We start from the raw sequence: 17,118 nt of genomic DNA, 5'->3' as shown, positions 1-17,118 counted from the left end.
CCATCTGACATGAGGTGCGTTAAATGGAGAAAGAGACAGGACAGAACTGGCTCCTTACAATCAGGAAGAGATGCAATTAAGGCAAACAAGATCTAGCCCTTTCCTGGTTGGTCATAAGCCTAACTAAGTATCAGAACAGTCCAATCAGGAATGTATTTGTGTGCCTTGATAATTTATTTTTTTGTTTTAAGCATGGTCATTCTCATTTTGGGTGGCATATATTGCACTGATAGTAGGTCTAAAGTATGGTACAGGTTTTGGAAGCTGGAGCTGTTCCTCCATTACAGGTTATCCCACCTACCATATAAAAAAGAAGCACAGAATTAGAGGTGTAGTCATAAATTTCCTTCTTAGTCATTACAGGAGATTTTAGGACTTCTATGCTGTTCCAGTGAACAGTATGGGTCATATCTATAGTACTCTGTCTAGAGCTGTCTACTGTGCAAAGCAATTGTATGTGTAAGGCTGCTTGGAAAGCATGTTTTAGAGTTAGTAGAAATCTTTCTTGCATGCACATCCATTGCTTATTCAGCAAATGATTCTTCAGAAATCTTCCAAATTATAGTTAAAGTACTTACTTTTGATATTTGAAGCTAACTACTGTGAATTAAACTGAGATAAAACATCAAGACAGCCCTAATAATTTCTAAATGGTGTCATTTGAGCAATGTCCACACCTTGGGCTGTTGGAATTTTGGTCCAGTTTGGAATAAAAGGAAAGTTCGGATGCAGTCTCTGTGGAAAGGAGGCACCAAGTTCTGACAGATATTTGAACAGACATTTGGGAGAGCCCAAGAGAACCTTCTACTTCCACCATTCAGAGAGACAAACAGATCTTTAGACTATCAAACATGCTTTTCTCCAGTGCCCACTACAGCTGATGGATTTCAGTGCTACGCAGACTGGGCCATGGAAAAACAAAAATGGATTTGACGAAAATTAATTGCTACTAGGTGCTACCACTACTGCTTACTTCTAGGTAGTACCTAATCTGGGCTACAAATGGGATGAACCATTATTTCTCAGATGTTCTCCCTAGAGCTGTGTTAGGTTTTCTTAACTCCTGATTCATGTCCCGTGGGAGAGCACACTGGTCACAGCTCCTGTGTACAAAGGGATGTTTCCCCTCTGTTTTCCAGGGACAGATGTATACCGCAAAGAACTTCTGCTATCACCAGCTGCATAGGCACTTGTGCTGAATGTATTCTCACTAGTTTCTCAGGCTCTAGTTCCTGTAAATTTAAGTGGGTGGCCTTTTTGACAGCCAGTCATGGTGTCAGGTTTGAAGACAAGTTGCCTTCAGCCTTGCCAGTGGAATCAAATTTAGGAAACTTGTTCTGGGCATCTAACTCTACTGTGTCAGCAAAGCTTGCTGCAGATCAGTGAGAATATTGCATATGTTCTTGAGTTAGGAATGAAAAGCAAATTTTTTTTCTGACCTTTCTTTGCAGTCATTCTTTCATCCTCTTTTTTCTTCTCTTCCTCCAGAGCTTTCATTTTTGCATCATACTCATCAGCACGGGCCTTCCACTCACTTCTGTTGTTCAGCAGCCCATCAAGCATGGGCTGAATTTCCTCATGGAAACGGGAAAATTCCTAACCAAAACACACCTGTCAGTGCAATGCAGTGCAGAGGCAGTGGCTGTTCATCATACCCCAGGACAGACCCTGACGGCTCACCTCTGAAGCTGGTTCATGAAGAGAAAGCATTAATGGCACAAAGAGGCACCATGCTACAATGCTCCAGAGAGGTGCAGCTGTTGTCTCCTCTACCTGTCCCTCTCCCCATGGGTGGTGTGTCTGCACTGGGACTCAACCACCCAGGCTTTGGATCCCTCTTGAGAAGGATGGTGTATGCAAGGGTGCACCTGACTTACCTTATAGACAAATGTGCACACAAAGTCAATGAAACCCACTTGAAGCTTTGGAAGCTCAGCAGCTTTCCTTCGGTCCATCATGGGCTGTGGGAGGACACAAGTTCAACGTGATTCATGAGAATGCTTAATTGAAAAACACATCTCTATTTTCTCCCCAAAACTTCCTTGTTTTGTCAGACTGGCATTTCTGTCATGCCATCCATAAAGATTGTCCATCACAGCCCTCTTCCTCTGCTCTGGTGGAGTGAAGTGAGCTCATTTCCTTTGCCATTTTAGGAGAAATTTTAGGTAGCTATTTGAGTTGCTATGAATGAGGAGGAGGACAGAAAGTTTTTCCTGCATGTGTCTCAACTGCATACCTGAGGGAAAGTTCATGTTATAAACTGTTGAAGAGGTTTTCAATTCTCTAAAACATAGCTGAATGCAAACTTATATTCTTAAAAGACCTTGTTGATTATTGTATCATATGTGATGCCACTGTGGGTATAGGAAGTGTATGAAAATCTACTTAAATAGAACCCAAACCAAATAGGTGGAAAATGCATCAAGGAATGACTTCTGGCTCTTCCAGTTCCAAATTTTACTATTTGCTGTTATAGCAGGAGAAAGATATGTTAGAAACACCATCCCATTTACCAGGAATAATTTCTTGACCCTAGGAAGTTTGTGTTCACAGTTTTTCTCTTTATTAGAAACTCTGCTTTCTTCTGTGACTGATCTGTTTAATTTTCCATTTTTTCAGTAAGGAACCAGCATAAAGTCTCCAACGGTACAGTCACTCCTTGATGGTTCACAGGCACTGAATAGCTTTAAGCTTTTGGCAGGCATAGTGGTTTCAGGCAGACTCACAGCACTCCGAGAGCAGCATTGCTTGTTGTAAGCCTCTGCTGAGACTTACTGTCTGAACTGACCTGCCTGGCTTTCACACAGTACTCACAATAGGCTGTTGCTGTAGGACATTTATTTCTAGGTCCCCTTGCTCCCAGAACTCAGCTGCTACCAGTAGAGCCACCTACATGGACAAGGAGGTAAAAAGAAGAGTTAGCACCAAGTTCAGCCTCACAACTTGATGGGCTTCTGGTCTTCACTGTGAAGTAAATCTCACTTCTAACCCTTCTGTTTCTTTGTGTCCAACCCTGCTCCCACTCTTTCTCCTGAGAAGGGCAACTATGGCAATAGCATTGCACCTGTGTAGTGACAGCTCAACAGTGTTATTGCACTGGAACTCATTACCCCACTGCTCATCTATCAAGAAATATTTTCAATGTTTCCTCTCAAGGATTTGCCTCTTGGTGACCTAGTGGCTGCCTATTGCAATTTGTTTGTTGCCCTTTTTTCATACTGAACTGGAAGGTAGTTTTTTTTCTTTTACCCTCCTTTAAATTTTAGTGTTTCTTACTTAGCAATTGATCAAGTGCACATCAAGAAGGAATGCCTAATGGAAACCAAACAACTGACAAATAGCAGGTATTGCTGTAATAAAACCAACCCATATATTACATGCAAAAAAAGACCTCACTGTAACACAAACATATAAACAACTGGGTTTTGTTTTAGTTTGGTTTTGGTTTGGTTTGGTTTTTCTCTTGTAAACAAGAAATTTATACAGGACTCACAACCACAATCTAAAAGACTGATTAATCCATCAAAACCATAGCTATTGCTTTTGGTAATTTTAGTAGGAGATATGGATTCAACTTACAGGTTGATTAGGAAATTGCATTACTCTGAAGTATGAGGTAGATAAATCTGACAGTTTATCAAGCACCTGACCTTACTCTGGACTTCCCAAGGTTTTGTGATTGCTGACAAGTCACAGGCAGTCATCATCATGGCCCTAAAAACAGGAAAGAAATTAATTTATTCTCTACAGCCTGCACCCTACTTCCTGCAGGCCCAGGATCCTCATTCCTCAGTACTGTCAGGTATCCCCTGGTCCCTGCTTGAAGTGACAGATAAAGAAAGATGTGTTGCTGTAATAGCCTTGGTTCTGATGGGAACACTCATCAAGGATTGCTATCTTGATCAATATGTAGTTACAATGGGGATCTACTTGCTTCTGGCCCCAGGATGTTTGCTGCTTTAATCATTGCTGGGCTGAACTGCTTGGCTTGGAAGTAACATCTTTGGCTCCCTTATGGGAGTCTGCAGCGAGGTTGTGAGTGCAAAGCATCCTGCAAGGCATCTGTCCAGTCACAACAAGAGCATTATGCACCTCAGATTGGATTCCACTGAGAAGAATAGATTGGATGTCCCTGCATGTGGTCTACAGGCTTGTCTGGTGAAACTATGTATCTATGTATAGCCAGTAGCAAATTACCAGAAAGACACTTGTTTGAATGAAGAACCACTTTAAGCCTTTTTCCTGTTTTTAGCATGCTTCTCCAGAAGACTAAATTTGAGTGGACAGTGATGTATCAGATGCTAGTTTTGCAATAAGTGCAGCACAAGGCATGTCCTGGAGCTCTCACCAGGTGACTACATTTCCGGAGCCAGTTACTCACATGACAACCTCTTTCTTTGTTGTCTCCAGAGACAGGTATTCAGTCCAGGCCGTCACACTATCGTATGTCTTAGACTCATCAACAATCTTTTGAAACATCGCTCTCTTTCTTTGGGGGAACAAAAGAAAAAAAGAAAAATCTATGAAACAAGGAAACAAATATGTTAAAAACATGTGACTGGTCCTGGTATTGGTAACCCTTCCAGAAGGGTTTCCAGTACTCACTGTCCTCACACTTAAATCCCCAAGGAAGCCCCCATCAAAACCAAGAACCATCATCGGCTTGTCTTAAGTATTGGAAAGTACTGTAAATGCCTTAAAAATAAGTATAGTGGTGAGACATGAGTAGGACCCTGAAAGTTATGACAGCTGAGAAATTATTTCATCTTTGCTCACAGCACAAGAAGACTTTTTTCCCCCTTAATGTTGAGCAAACTGCTGTAAGAGACTGAAAAATGAACTGTTTTATCTCAACAATGTACCCAGGTGCAGTGTACCCAGATGTGGTCATCAACATGATGATTCTCTGCCCTTTCAGTTCCAGAGAATTGGCTGCCTGGGACAAGCAGATAGAGAGTATATGCAACAGCTTCCTCACTTGAAGTCTAGTATGTGAGAATGTGTTGTTGCTATGACTCCTGCTTTGCCGAAAAATTGCCAGTTCACCACCACAGAGCACCCCTGATAAGAGCTGAATATCTAGGCCTATGTGGGGAAAATGCCATTCCCCTGGTCTTTAAACCGCTGCAATTAAGCCATGAAGGAGAATGGACCTGTAAGCATAAAAGCTGCGAGCTGACACTCCCCCAGGTGTGAGAGCTCTCCCCACCAAAGAAGACAGATCAATGGGATGTTGCTGCATCCATGGTGGTGACAATCTTTTCCTTTTTATAATATTCTTTGTGTATTTCCCTTTAGGGTTAGAGAAATAGAGGGTTCAAAAGTTACATGTGTGGTTTAATTGAGTAGAAGTTCAAACTTCTTTTGAACTATTTGAGTCCTCCTCAGCCACTGTGAGGTCAGTATTACAGGCAGCCTCCCAGAGGCAGTGTCTGCCAGAAGGACTGCTGCATGAGGTGGTTTTCAGAGCAAAGTGTCACATTTGGCCTTTGTAAAGTGCCTTCTGCTTTCTGTCCTTCACTCATGATGTATGTGATGGACTTACTTGAAGTAGAGTGCCAGGTCCGTTGCTATAATGGCAATTTCCATCAGGTGAATCATGCGCTCATGCTGCCTGCGATTGAGGTTCTGACATATATTCAGTGACTGAAAAGCAAAGAAAAGGGAGTTCTAAAATCCAAGTACTGTGTTGTTAGAAGTCCCTGGCCGCCTCCCTTTCTCAAATGTGTTCACTTTTTGTTTTTTTTTAAAATAGTTAAATAGCTTCAGTTTGCTCCCCTAAGGCGCAAGTGTTGTGAGTCCCATTCATCATATGTGACTACCTAGTTTCCTGTTTTGTTCACTGAACAGGGTCAGTATCCTGAAGCTTGTTACAGGGCAAATTCATCTGAAATTAAAAGTTAGCTGTGGGAATGTGTTTGGCTTAGCCCTGTCAGAAAGCCTACAGGAGAACAATCCTGTATTTAACATATTCCTGTGGGGGTAGTGAAGTGGTTTCTGAAGAAACCAAGTCATGCATTTAGGAAGCCTATGCATTTTGGTCCTGGGTGAGCACAGAGTACTTGGGGACTGAGGCAGCTGCCGTTTCTCTGTATCCAAACCAGAGAAAGATCTTGGGCTGGCAGCTCTGTTGTTAATAGAAACCTTCCCTAACATTTGTCCATGCCGTTATGTTATAGTTTATTACCAACCTCTTCAGAGAGCAAGAATTTTCCAAACTCCAAGTGATGTCTCTCCAAAATTGAGGATCCATGAAGTTTAGCTAAAGGATTTTGAGATCTGGTTGCACAAAGGAAAAATTTAAGACATTAGTGCAGTGCTTAGAAATATAAAGAAGTGTTTGACTTTATTTTTAATTTTTGTCACACACATAAGTTCAACTCTTTGTAAAAGTACTCTGTATAAAACAGTCTTCCAACTGCAAATTTCACCCCAAATGTTGTTTATGACTGGACGATTATTAGTCAGCATTGTAAGCTTGTTTAAATCCTGAATAACTGCATGTTGATATCTAGCAATAGGAACAGAAAACCTGCAATCTTTGGACACCTACATAGCTGAAAAGCAAGACCCTCTTGTATCAAAAATGTGAGTCACCTTCACCTAATATTTTTCCAAAGCTCCAGAAAACAGTAAGACAGTATAGCCAGCAAGCATAGCAGAAGAACTGTCTTAATCTACACCAGGGGAAGTTTAGGTTGGACATTAGGAAGAATTTCTTTATAGAAAGAGTTATTAGACATTGGAGTGGGCTACCCAGTAAGGTGGTGGAGTCACCGTCCCTAGAGGTGTTTAAGGAAAGACTGGACATGGCACTTAGTGCCATGGCCTAGTTGATATGGTGGTGTTGAGTCATAAGTTCAACTCAATGATCTCAGCGATCTTTTCCAGCCTTAATGATTCAGTGATTCTGTGATCTGACGCTAAGTGAGCAACAGAATCGTGACTAGTCAATGAAATCATGCAACGGTTTTGCTCTAGCTAAGAACCACCTACTGAGAGCAGCACCCTCATAGGTGCTTTGTTTCCATAAGCAGTGAGGGTAGTACCATGCCTGGTACTTTCTCCATGGATACTGTCCAACTAAAAGTAGGTTTCTTATGTCTGGGATGCTCCTGGTGGCATTCTGAGTTTCCTGTTATGCTCAGGCTACTAAATGCCTGCACTGCACCTGTTCTGTGCTGTAATGGTAATGTAGACTTTCTTTTTAACAAAAGGAGGTTTGGTAGGAGGTAAAGAAAGCCTCAGATAGCACTGAAAATTTTCAGTATCCCCACTGGCCAAAGCATATGCTCAAGTGCTGTAGCAAGCTGAAAAGCAAGGTAATTTGCTAAAGGAGGTTTTTAACCTTGTATATTGAACAGAGCTGTACTGGAGTTTGATGTGATCACAGCCTGATTCCACTACAAGTGAGAGCAACATAAAATTGTTTGAAGTGGTAAAAAAGTGCTTACTTCATTTGGTAAAGGTTGTTGGTTCCCCTGTGGTCAATATCATGGCACAGAGCAGCTGTTACCATTGCAAGGGCTTCAAGGTCTGTGTAGTAACGCTTCAGTTTGCCAGTCTGGAGAGAGAGAATTTACATGCTGTATGTTAGTTATCACTTACAGAATAAGTTACTGTGCTGTGAATGCTCTGTGCTGGGAATCTCCTCACTGAAACAGTCCAGGAGAACTGAAAATACTTGTGAACCTAAATGCAATACATGATTGACTTAGGTTAAAATGAGGAAGCAGCTGTAAACAGAACATTCCAGACACAAGTAGGCATATGTGGAGTGTATATGTTCTCAGTGCTCACCTGCAAATTTGGCTATCCTCTGCTATAGAAGCCTTGTGCCCTAAGATTCACCCAGGTTGCCATAAACACCCCTTCAGCCACTATACACAAAATGCTTTGTGAAGGGGCTTTGCATCCTTCTGAGCAATGTGGTCTACAAGCTGAATCACCTAAACGATGGTCCAGGGGTGCTAAGCAGAAGTCTGCTGCCAGATGTGTGAGCAGATGTGTGGAACCAGAATTACAGAATCACAGAGTATTCAGAGTTGGAAGGGACCCACAAGGATCACTGAGTCCAGCTCCTGGCCCTGCACAGGACGTCCCTGAGAATCACACCATGTGCCTGAGAGCATTGTCCAAGTGTTTCTTGAACTCTGTCAGGATTGGTGCTGTGACCACTTCTCCAGGGAGGCTGTTCCAGTGCCCAGCCACCCTCTGAGTGAAGAACCTTCTTTCTGATATCCAAACTAAACCTCCTCTGTCACAACTTCAGGACATTCCCTCGGGTCCTGTCACAAGTCATCAGAGACAAGAGGTCTGTGCCTCCCCCTCCACTTCCTCTCATGAGGAAGTTGTATAGAGAAATAAGATCTGTCTTCCCTCAGTCTCCTCCAGGCCGAACAGACCAAGTGACCTCAGCCACTCCTCATATGGCTTCCCCTCAAGGCCTTTCACAGTCTTCCTTACCCTCCTTCTACACCTTCCTTCTGCACTGTTTCTTGGTCAATCCCTGGTGTGGAGCAGCATTTCAATACCTGTTTTTCTTGCAGTGGTTCCTGTTGCCCTGAGGCCTTGTGAGAAATGGCATTTGCCATGTTCACACTAGCGATAGATTTACTCCTATGTCTGTCTTGCCTGGAAGTAGAAAGACTGACATTGTCTCCATCTCAGCCAGCTAATTTCAACCTGGCTCTTACTGTCAGAATCTACTGGAAGGATGGAAAGCCTGTAGCCTCTCTCCATTACCCTGCAAAAGGATTCAGTCTTGACACAATTCAACACCATATGCATCTGTACCTGTGAGAATTAACACGCTCCATTCATTGGCCAGTATTGACCAAAGCTTTAAGTGTAACACAATGACTGTCACTTAAGGTAAATGGGGACCTCATTTAGCAGGACCTGTGCTAGGAGGACAAACCCTATTCCTACACCAGGATTCAAAAGCATCCCTGCATATTTCCTAGGTGCAGCAGAAGACCTGCTGTAAATTAACCAGGGTGGTGTTTCCTTACCATCAGGAGTGTGAACATGGTCTGTGCAACATTGAAGCCATGACGCCAGTTGTGGTAAGTTATCTTCCGGTAGCCTTTGCTGACAGAGTACACGAACCTTACCAGAACCTGCAAATGGGGAAGAGGACACTAGTTTGAGTGACGAAACTGCTACCTGTTGCTCTTACCAAAAGGACCATGTACAGAAGTCATGAATGAGGTTCAGACCAGATCTACAGAGATGGCCTCAGAATGGGGTCAGAAGCTGTAGTACAATGCTTCTCTGGCAGTATTGTTATAGTAAAGCCAAGTGGAGAGCAAAAAGAGGACAGTAAAATATAGTGCTCTGTTTTCTAAAATCTTTTTCTTTTTTATATAAGTGAAATAGAATCACAGAGAAGCCTATGGTGTAAACAAGAATAATCAGTGTGTGAATAAAGGAATATTTCATATCACTATTTCTGAATTTTTTAAATTTATGTGTTTCTCTAAGTTGTTACTCATAGGATTTGTCCCTTCCATGTCTCGTGATTTACTAATATTGGTACCTCTCTTCAAGAGATATGGATCTCCTAGATGCAGAGCTGGGTGACATTTATATCACCTAAACAATTACAATACAGGACATTTTTTCCCCTCTGCATTCTACATCTCCCTGTGTATTACCTCTTGTAGCTATACAGGTTTTCTCATTAGAGAGAAAATTATTTATGGATGAATATTCATTTCTCAAAGTCTCAACTGTCCAGAGCAGCAGCAAAGAATGACTGCTTTTCAGGCTTGTATCAGGGGTTGGTTGTTCCGGGGTGGATAGTTTGAATACTTTTTGACACTGACGTGCTACAAATAAGCACAGAAGTAACTCCTATTCACTTCCCTCCTAATTCCCAGCCTGCTTTTCAGGGCGAAAACTCTACCTGCAGTTACCTCCAGATCCCACTAGATGGAAATAAACCTCACATGATGTGCTGAGAAATCTGCACGGCAGATCTGCTGAAATGCGAGTTTTGCAATTCCTACAGGGGTTTGAACTGTGGCAAAAGTCGAGAACTTGGACATCAGGAGCAATGGGGTCCTTGATCCCAAAGGATCACACCATTCATGTTGACAGTCAGGAAGGTGGGACCAACTGCACCAAATGAAGGCATGTCCGTGTTTGGGGGGAAGAAAAGCAAAGAGACCTGCCATTGTTGATTTCAGCATATCTTGACTGAAAGCTATGGGTTACATACTATAGTAAATGAAACAGACACGCAGGAAGGTAATTCCCATGTTGTGCCTGGTAACTATGTTTTTGCACTGTGGCTGTGTGTGGTATTAGATAGAGCAAGTGCTAGTAATTTGTTGCATGGTGTACCACCCAGATGTATAGACCTCGCAGCAAACCCACACCTGTGGCAGGCAATGCAGAGCAAAAGAGCTTTATGCTCAAAACTGATGTGTAGTAACCAGCAGCTTTGAGAGGTGATTCCCTGCCCTCGGAGGGATGAGGGGACTTAGGAGGCATACTCCTCTCCCGGCAAGGCCCCGTGAACCCAGACCTCTGGCTGTTCAGTGAGCCGCAGTGGGCATGCATGGGGACCTCAGCCATGTGGTGAGTCTGCTGGCCATCCAATACAGGAGAGTCTGGGGTTTGCCATCTCCTACCTCCTGTGGGATCTGGAACTTTTTAACCACGCCGAGCTCGTAGTACATCTGAATGCCACACTTCACCAGCTCTAGCTCAGTGCAGTCAAAATCGGAGAACCTGAACTCATAGATTTCGAACTCAGTGGGCTCTGGGAGTTCTTCTTTCTGTAAGAGAGGTGGGATGGTTTATTGCACTGCTGCTTACGTCATTCCTAGGCTTTGCCTAATAAAAATTAATCAGTCTGATACTGCTGGTAACTTTTTCTTTTAGGAAATAACACTGAAATGCAATTTTTTATTATAACCCTATTAGTGGGGTAAGAGGGAGGGAATTTTTGGTCAAGTGAAAGAAATATTGTTTGTTTTCTGTAAAACACTTGATTTGATATAGTTTGAAGATTTAAAAAGGGGAAGACTTACAGCCTTCTTTAATTACTCTGGAGAAAAAAAATGTGTAACAAGCCAAGGTGGCTGATGTGTTTCCAGATGGACTTGGAACCCCTTGAGATAAAGTGTCAGAGGACAGGGACTCCCTGGGATGCTGAGGAAAGCACTTGCTGTGACATTATAATGATAACGTCAAACTCATGTGGCACAGGAGGGCAGGGTGTGCCTTGCCTTCACCCTTCACCAGCTACCGGTATGTCAACACTTGGAACTCTTCCCTGCATCCACGCAAGCAATCCTTGTTTGTCACAGCTGTTCATCCCAGCAGTTGATTGCTCTTACCAGAATGCTTGCCAGTTCTTCTTCCTCACACTCACTTGGCTCCTTCCCCAACTTTTCTCGTGTTGGCTGCAAAGAATGTGGGTGTGTTAGGCTGACAATCAAACCCCACTGGACTATGCATTGTGCAACTTTGGGGCAATCTAGGGCAGCTCTCATATGCAAATTTTGTTTCCTTCCTGGAAACCTTCCTGGATCTTACTTAAATTTCTGGCCTTTTAACTCATGCTTCCTGGTAAAGTGTTCTCCCTCTCCCTGATTTTGTTTTGTGATTCCCCTACATGCAAATGTCCCCCTACAGCCAGAGTCCCAAATGGGTTCTCATAACTTCACATCCTCTCCAGTAAGGAGGTTTTGGGGAATAAATTAGTTTCTCTCCCACACTTACAGCCCTGTCCTTGGTGGCACCTGTGTAAGCCCACCTCCAAGACTGGCTTTGCTGAGAAAAGTAGAAAGGACACAGGGGGTTAGTATGCTGAGGTGGAGAGTAGGCCACAGAGTCAAAAGACAGACTTGTTTTGCCACTGTGTGGTGACTAGGGCCCCAGCTCCTGCCTGGAGGGTGGAAGCATTTCTGTGAAATGGGAGAACTGTGTCTGTGCCGTAAGTCATGGGCCAGGCCAGTACACTTGGGTGTATGCTGAACATTGCAAGGCATTACCAGAATTTCCTGGATTTCATCCTTGTCACATTTCACGTGGTAGAGCACCATGTCCTGAGCAATGTCCTTCCGGTTCTCCAGTTTGTTCATCTTATCATATGTGTCTGTGTTGAGTACAGACCAACCCAGGAACTGTGTCAAGGACTTGGTGAGGGGAAAAGAACAAAACAGTGAAATAACCAAAACATCTGTTCCTCAAAGACACAGAATGATATATTTTTAAAGAAAAAACAAATTCCACTTTGGCCACAGTTCTAGCAAAGAACAACCCTGTGTTTGGTCCCAACTGTGACTTGCAAAGCATTTCCTCAGCTGTTGAATCTGGCCAGGCCTTCAGAGCATCCATGCTGTGGGGGCTCAAGGACTCTCTGTCCAATTCAGTGTACAAAAAACTTTTTCTGTGTTGTTGCAAGTGTCTTCAAGATTGTGGAAAGGCTGCTGTCACAATGGTGACACCAAGTCAGAAACCCTCAGAGCAAAGGAGAGAGAACAAGGCAGTCTCATCACCTCTCATGTGTATTTACTCACACCCTGTGTTTACTTTCAACTTTTTTGCTGTTCAGTGGCCAGTTCAAACTGATTTTTTTTTGCCACAGCCTTTTTGCTTAATAAGAAAAGTCTGTATCCAGAAGTGTTCTGATTGATAGCAGATGCCAAGACCTGAATGCTTATATTGGATTTAAACTAGTATAGGAGCATTTCTAAGCAACAAGGTCTTTAATGACAGCTGCTGTTGGCAGATTCAACAACTGGCCTCCATTTGCATCTCAGCTACATAGACAATTTCTGTGTAAGTTCTTGAGGAACTCGACCAACAAGTGAGAGCCATCTGTTAGGTATGTGAACAGAGATCAGAATGGTTGTGTTGGCACATAGTAGCTGCTCATGGCTAGGTGTCCAACCCAAGAATGCTGAAACAAAATTATGTGAGCACAGTTGGGTTTCCAAGACCAAACTCTCCCAGTATTTCAAATAGTTGATTTCAAACTTTTAATTTGATGTGTAACACCTCTCTAAGCAACAAAGATACCTATATAGCTGCAAAATACTAGGGGATGCTTTGCAGGTGTATGATGAGCAATAGTGATCTCTCAACCATATGAGCTAGAAGCCACAGCAAGGAACTGTACCTCCATGAGGGTCTCATCCTGTTCATCAAATGGTTTCCCATCTTTTCTGTTATAAAATGTGACAACACCAACAATTTCTTCCCTTTTGTTCACTATTGGCATGGAGAGAACGTTTTTGATAGTCCATCCTGATTCATCTAGAGGACGCTCCTTGAAGCAACAGCAAGCAGAAAGACACCATGCACTTAATGGATTTTCTAAATACAACAACGCTCTCATTTTACAGTAACAATACAGGCAAAAGAAGTATTTACATGCCTAACATTGACTCTACATTACATTTCTGGAAACAAAGTAGAATCTTTGATAGAACTTGAAGTTTTCATGATACCTGGAAGTTAAACGTCTCATCTGCACCAGCATTCATAATGTTGCAAATCTGGGGGATAACACAAAATAAAAAGAATTACAATATGAGTAATGAGAAGCTTAAATACCAAAACAAAGAACTGAAGTGATAAGAAAGCAGCATGAGCATGACTTCATCTTAGAAATACCTAATGAAGCCTAGGTTGAGTACTTACAAATCCACTTTCAGCCACGTAGGCTGGCAGTCCAGTAACTAGCGCCCAGTGATCTGGGGTAGGATTTCTGAATGAAACAAAAATGCATATGGGAAATTAAGGATATACGTTTACTGAAGAATGATCATGGAGCTGAATTGTATGCAGCTGTTTGCATAATCCAGGTTTATGTATTTCACCCTCAGTTCCTAAATAGTCCTGTTACTTTCAAAGGATCCATGTGCACAAGCAAAAATTTTTCACATAAGTAAATACTTTTTTTTTAAGGATTCCATGAAAAATAACTCATAAAATATCACAGTCTGCAGAGACTTAATGAAAAGTCATTCCAGGGAGTGGGGGCCATGTGTCAGGCCTTCAACACAGAGAAAGATAAAAGAAGGTTCCTGGCTAAGGGTGTCTGCCAGCCTGAACTTTGAACACTGCTGTACCTCAGCGGTGGGGTCCTTTCTTGCAGCACGTACATCAGTGCAAAGCAGTGTGACCAGAACCAGGCAAAACTCCTGCTATGTCAGATTTGCCTAAGGTGCCTAAGTCACTTCTGAAAAATTCAACAGCAAGAAGAGCCAGTAGTTTTCAGAAAGAGTCTCAGTGTGTCAAGAGTGGAGGAAAGTCCAGAGGTAGCCTCAGGATGGGTCCAGTGACAGAAGACTATGAGAGAAGCAGAGCAACAGGTGCCTCAACACAAGGGCATCCTGGGTGGCTTACCAGCTGACACATGGAGGAGGAGTGATGCCTCAGACTGGCAAGGAGAGTGGCAAAACCACGGGCAGTCAGGGAAGCTCACTTATGCACCTCAAAAGAATTACTGGTTGCAGTGGATTTTGGAGCCTGACTTGCAAGTCAGGCTTCCAATGCCCTTGAGGAAATCTTTATCCCACAGAAATATGAGTCAAAGCACCAACTTACATTCTGTCTCTCTTAGTCTCTATCAATTCTTTGCATTTCTCTTCAAGGATGTCTTCAAATCATGGGGAACCTCAGTTTTAGCTAGAATCTAACCCTGTAGAGACTGGACACTTACGGAATTACTTTAATGTCTTCTTTTCCATGTAATATATAATCAATCACCTTGTAAAAGACTATTTCCTACAAATAAAAAGAAGAGTGGCTTTAAAATTAGTGGTGAGTCAATCCAGCCAGACTGGAGAGAGTTAAAGGAATCTGATTCTCACATACCCTGCCATCTGGGGTGCGAGGTCCTGAGTAGGGGGGTACTTCTCCCAGCTCGACTGGCCACAGGTCAAAAAATTCCTGGTTTTAAAATTACAGAAGTATTCTTAGAGTAGAAAGGTGCATTCTGACTTGAGCTGCAAAGCAACCACTGCTCTACCATGCTGGTTTTGGTACTGTGTAAACAAGGCATGAAATAATAAGACTACTTCAATACTAGGCAGCAGAATGATGTATCCAAATCATGAAGTGTGAAGCGCATTCTATGGCTGCTTACAATAATTTACAGCCTAAACACAGGATGATGCTTCATTTGGAGACCAGTTCCAGCTGTATTCAGAGCAAACAGCTATGCCAGTATTTTTTGTGCTCTTCATTTTCCAGAGTGTAACTATAGGGTGATCTACTACTTGCCAGATTGCTAAAGTGAAATAAATTTTTGTTTTTGTTTTTTCTTAGGCTACATTACCATGCTGATCAAAGGGTCTTTAGTGCACTAATGATCTTTTAATACACCTCTTCACAAGACAGCGTGCTACAAAAGCTCTGGCAACAAGATGGTCAGCCTGACCATGGGATAAATCAGGGCTCCACTGACGAAGACACTTTGTAACCCCCACATAAATCTTGTCAAAGGTGCAAACAATCAGGTCAAATCAGAAGTAACTTAGCTTCTGTCAGCTTGTTTTCATGAAAGTGAATTTCACCTAAACAAGGATGACTCCTTGAGGAAAGTGGCTGCTTTATTGCTAGGGCTTTCCACAGGTATCTCACTGTACTTCTGATATCCACAGACTTCACAAGGCTGTGCTTGTGTTGCAGGCTTTGACCAGGATTGTCATGGTCAGATACGTTTGCCCTTTCTCTTTCTTCCCAGCCTCTGGGTCCTTTGACAGTCTCATTCCAGTGATAAGCTCTTCCCTTTGCCACTGTTTTTGTTAACCTGGTCTCTTAATTTGCACAATAAAAAAATGCCAACCAAAGCAGAAATAATGACTCAAAGTTAGCTCGAACTTTGACTGCCTCAGTAAAACTTATCTCCACACATCACCTCTCAGTGAGTAGCAGCAATCAGAAAGGTGCACATCACACGTGTACGCTCACCTTCTGCTTCGTCATGTCCAGGAGACCCACTGAGTACCGATCGCAGTTCAGGTATGCCCTCACCGTGTAAAAAGCCTTGTGGAACTGCCTCTCAATGTCTGTCAGTTCTTCAAAAACCTTATTAGCTGACCACAAAAGCACCTGCAATATAAAATTGAAATGTCAGCACAGTCTTTCCTTGAGAGATGGGCTTCCCAATGTGTTTGGAGTAACAGTTCCTGAAAAGTGCAGGAAACCTATACTGCAAAATGCAAATGCACAACTTACTCACACTGGGAATTACCAGGGAAAGATGCACTCTGAGGAGGAGTCAGGTCCTCATGGAGTGCTGTGTAGAAGTCCAATCTTACAAATACAGCACAAAAAATGCAGTAGTGTCAGGTGAAGATCTGTCCCCACTAACATTTTATATCCATTAGTAAAATGTTGCATTCAAAATCAGTTAACATCAAAAGTGTTCCAGATGCCAGAGGCTGGTGTTTGAAATATCTGACATATATCTGAATTAACATTTTACTCAAAGCCTTTGTGCAGCTGCTTTGTGTGCACATCAGCCTATGGTTCTTTTCCCCATCCTATGCCCCACAGATTTGCCCTTAAGAAATCTGTTACTAGGCTCTTCCTTTTGTAAAAGTTGAGGTTATGCAAGTATTGCTGGTGGCACAAGTAGGGTCTTTGTGGGCCTACAGGAGAAATATTCTCTGAAATGATAAGATCATCTACACAATTGTTTAGTTTAGCTAGTGCATGTGTACCTGTGTCCAAGTGTGTTTTGCTTTCTGAGACCAGGAGATATGAGGAGCAGAGATTTGGAAGCACTGAGAACTGCTTCTGAAATGGTCTGGAGTTGTGCTTTGAGCAAGAAGTACTGTTGTTACATGGCCACAATCACAAAAAGTGCGTCTCACCCCTTCACTGGGCACTAGTAGATATTTCTGACTGCATGGGTCTCTGTTTCTAAGCCATAAATTAGGACAACTCTGTGACTCCTATAAAGTCTGAGATGTTCAATGTCACTGAACTCTATCATTCCTCAGGTAGGATAGTGATGCTGTCACACAAACCATTAGAGGAAAATGAACAACAATTTAATTTTTGGCACTTTACAGCATGCTGTATGTAATGTTGAAAGCCACAAGCCCAGTGAGTAGGACAGAAAGAAACAGCTGAAAAATTAAT

The 17,118-nt window shown here is 42.6% G+C and overlaps 1 protein-coding gene across 1 annotated transcript in view; it reads right to left on the bottom strand.

Annotated features, from left to right (window-relative positions):
* Positions 1–238: 238 nt before the first annotated feature.
* PDE6B (phosphodiesterase 6B, cGMP-specific, rod, beta) overlaps positions 239–17,118 on the bottom strand; it is a 21,893-nt gene continuing 5,013 nt past the window's right edge. The window contains exons 4-22 of the mRNA XM_009072728.1: positions 15,940–16,080; positions 14,842–14,916; positions 14,687–14,751; positions 13,663–13,729; positions 13,470–13,517; positions 13,139–13,288; positions 12,009–12,152; positions 11,352–11,417; positions 10,641–10,787; positions 9,015–9,122; positions 7,455–7,564; positions 6,192–6,279; positions 5,546–5,646; positions 4,382–4,489; positions 3,651–3,714; positions 2,815–2,889; positions 1,878–1,961; positions 1,440–1,596; positions 239–297 (exon numbers count right to left, since the gene is read on the bottom strand). Coding sequence (XP_009070976.1) covers positions 239–297; positions 1,440–1,596; positions 1,878–1,961; positions 2,815–2,889; positions 3,651–3,714; positions 4,382–4,489; positions 5,546–5,646; positions 6,192–6,279; positions 7,455–7,564; positions 9,015–9,122; positions 10,641–10,787; positions 11,352–11,417; positions 12,009–12,152; positions 13,139–13,288; positions 13,470–13,517; positions 13,663–13,729; positions 14,687–14,751; positions 14,842–14,916; positions 15,940–16,080 — 1,857 coding nt within the window. The remainder of the gene's footprint in view (positions 298–1,439; positions 1,597–1,877; positions 1,962–2,814; positions 2,890–3,650; positions 3,715–4,381; positions 4,490–5,545; positions 5,647–6,191; positions 6,280–7,454; positions 7,565–9,014; positions 9,123–10,640; positions 10,788–11,351; positions 11,418–12,008; positions 12,153–13,138; positions 13,289–13,469; positions 13,518–13,662; positions 13,730–14,686; positions 14,752–14,841; positions 14,917–15,939; positions 16,081–17,118) is intronic.

This window comes from Acanthisitta chloris, unplaced genomic scaffold (genome assembly GCF_000695815.1).
Source record: "Acanthisitta chloris isolate BGI_N310 unplaced genomic scaffold, ASM69581v1 scaffold18350, whole genome shotgun sequence".
Taxonomy (NCBI): Eukaryota; Metazoa; Chordata; class Aves; order Passeriformes; family Acanthisittidae; genus Acanthisitta; species Acanthisitta chloris.
Note: the sequence above shows the minus strand (reverse complement) of the source record. Positions and strands in the feature narration are given on the sequence as shown.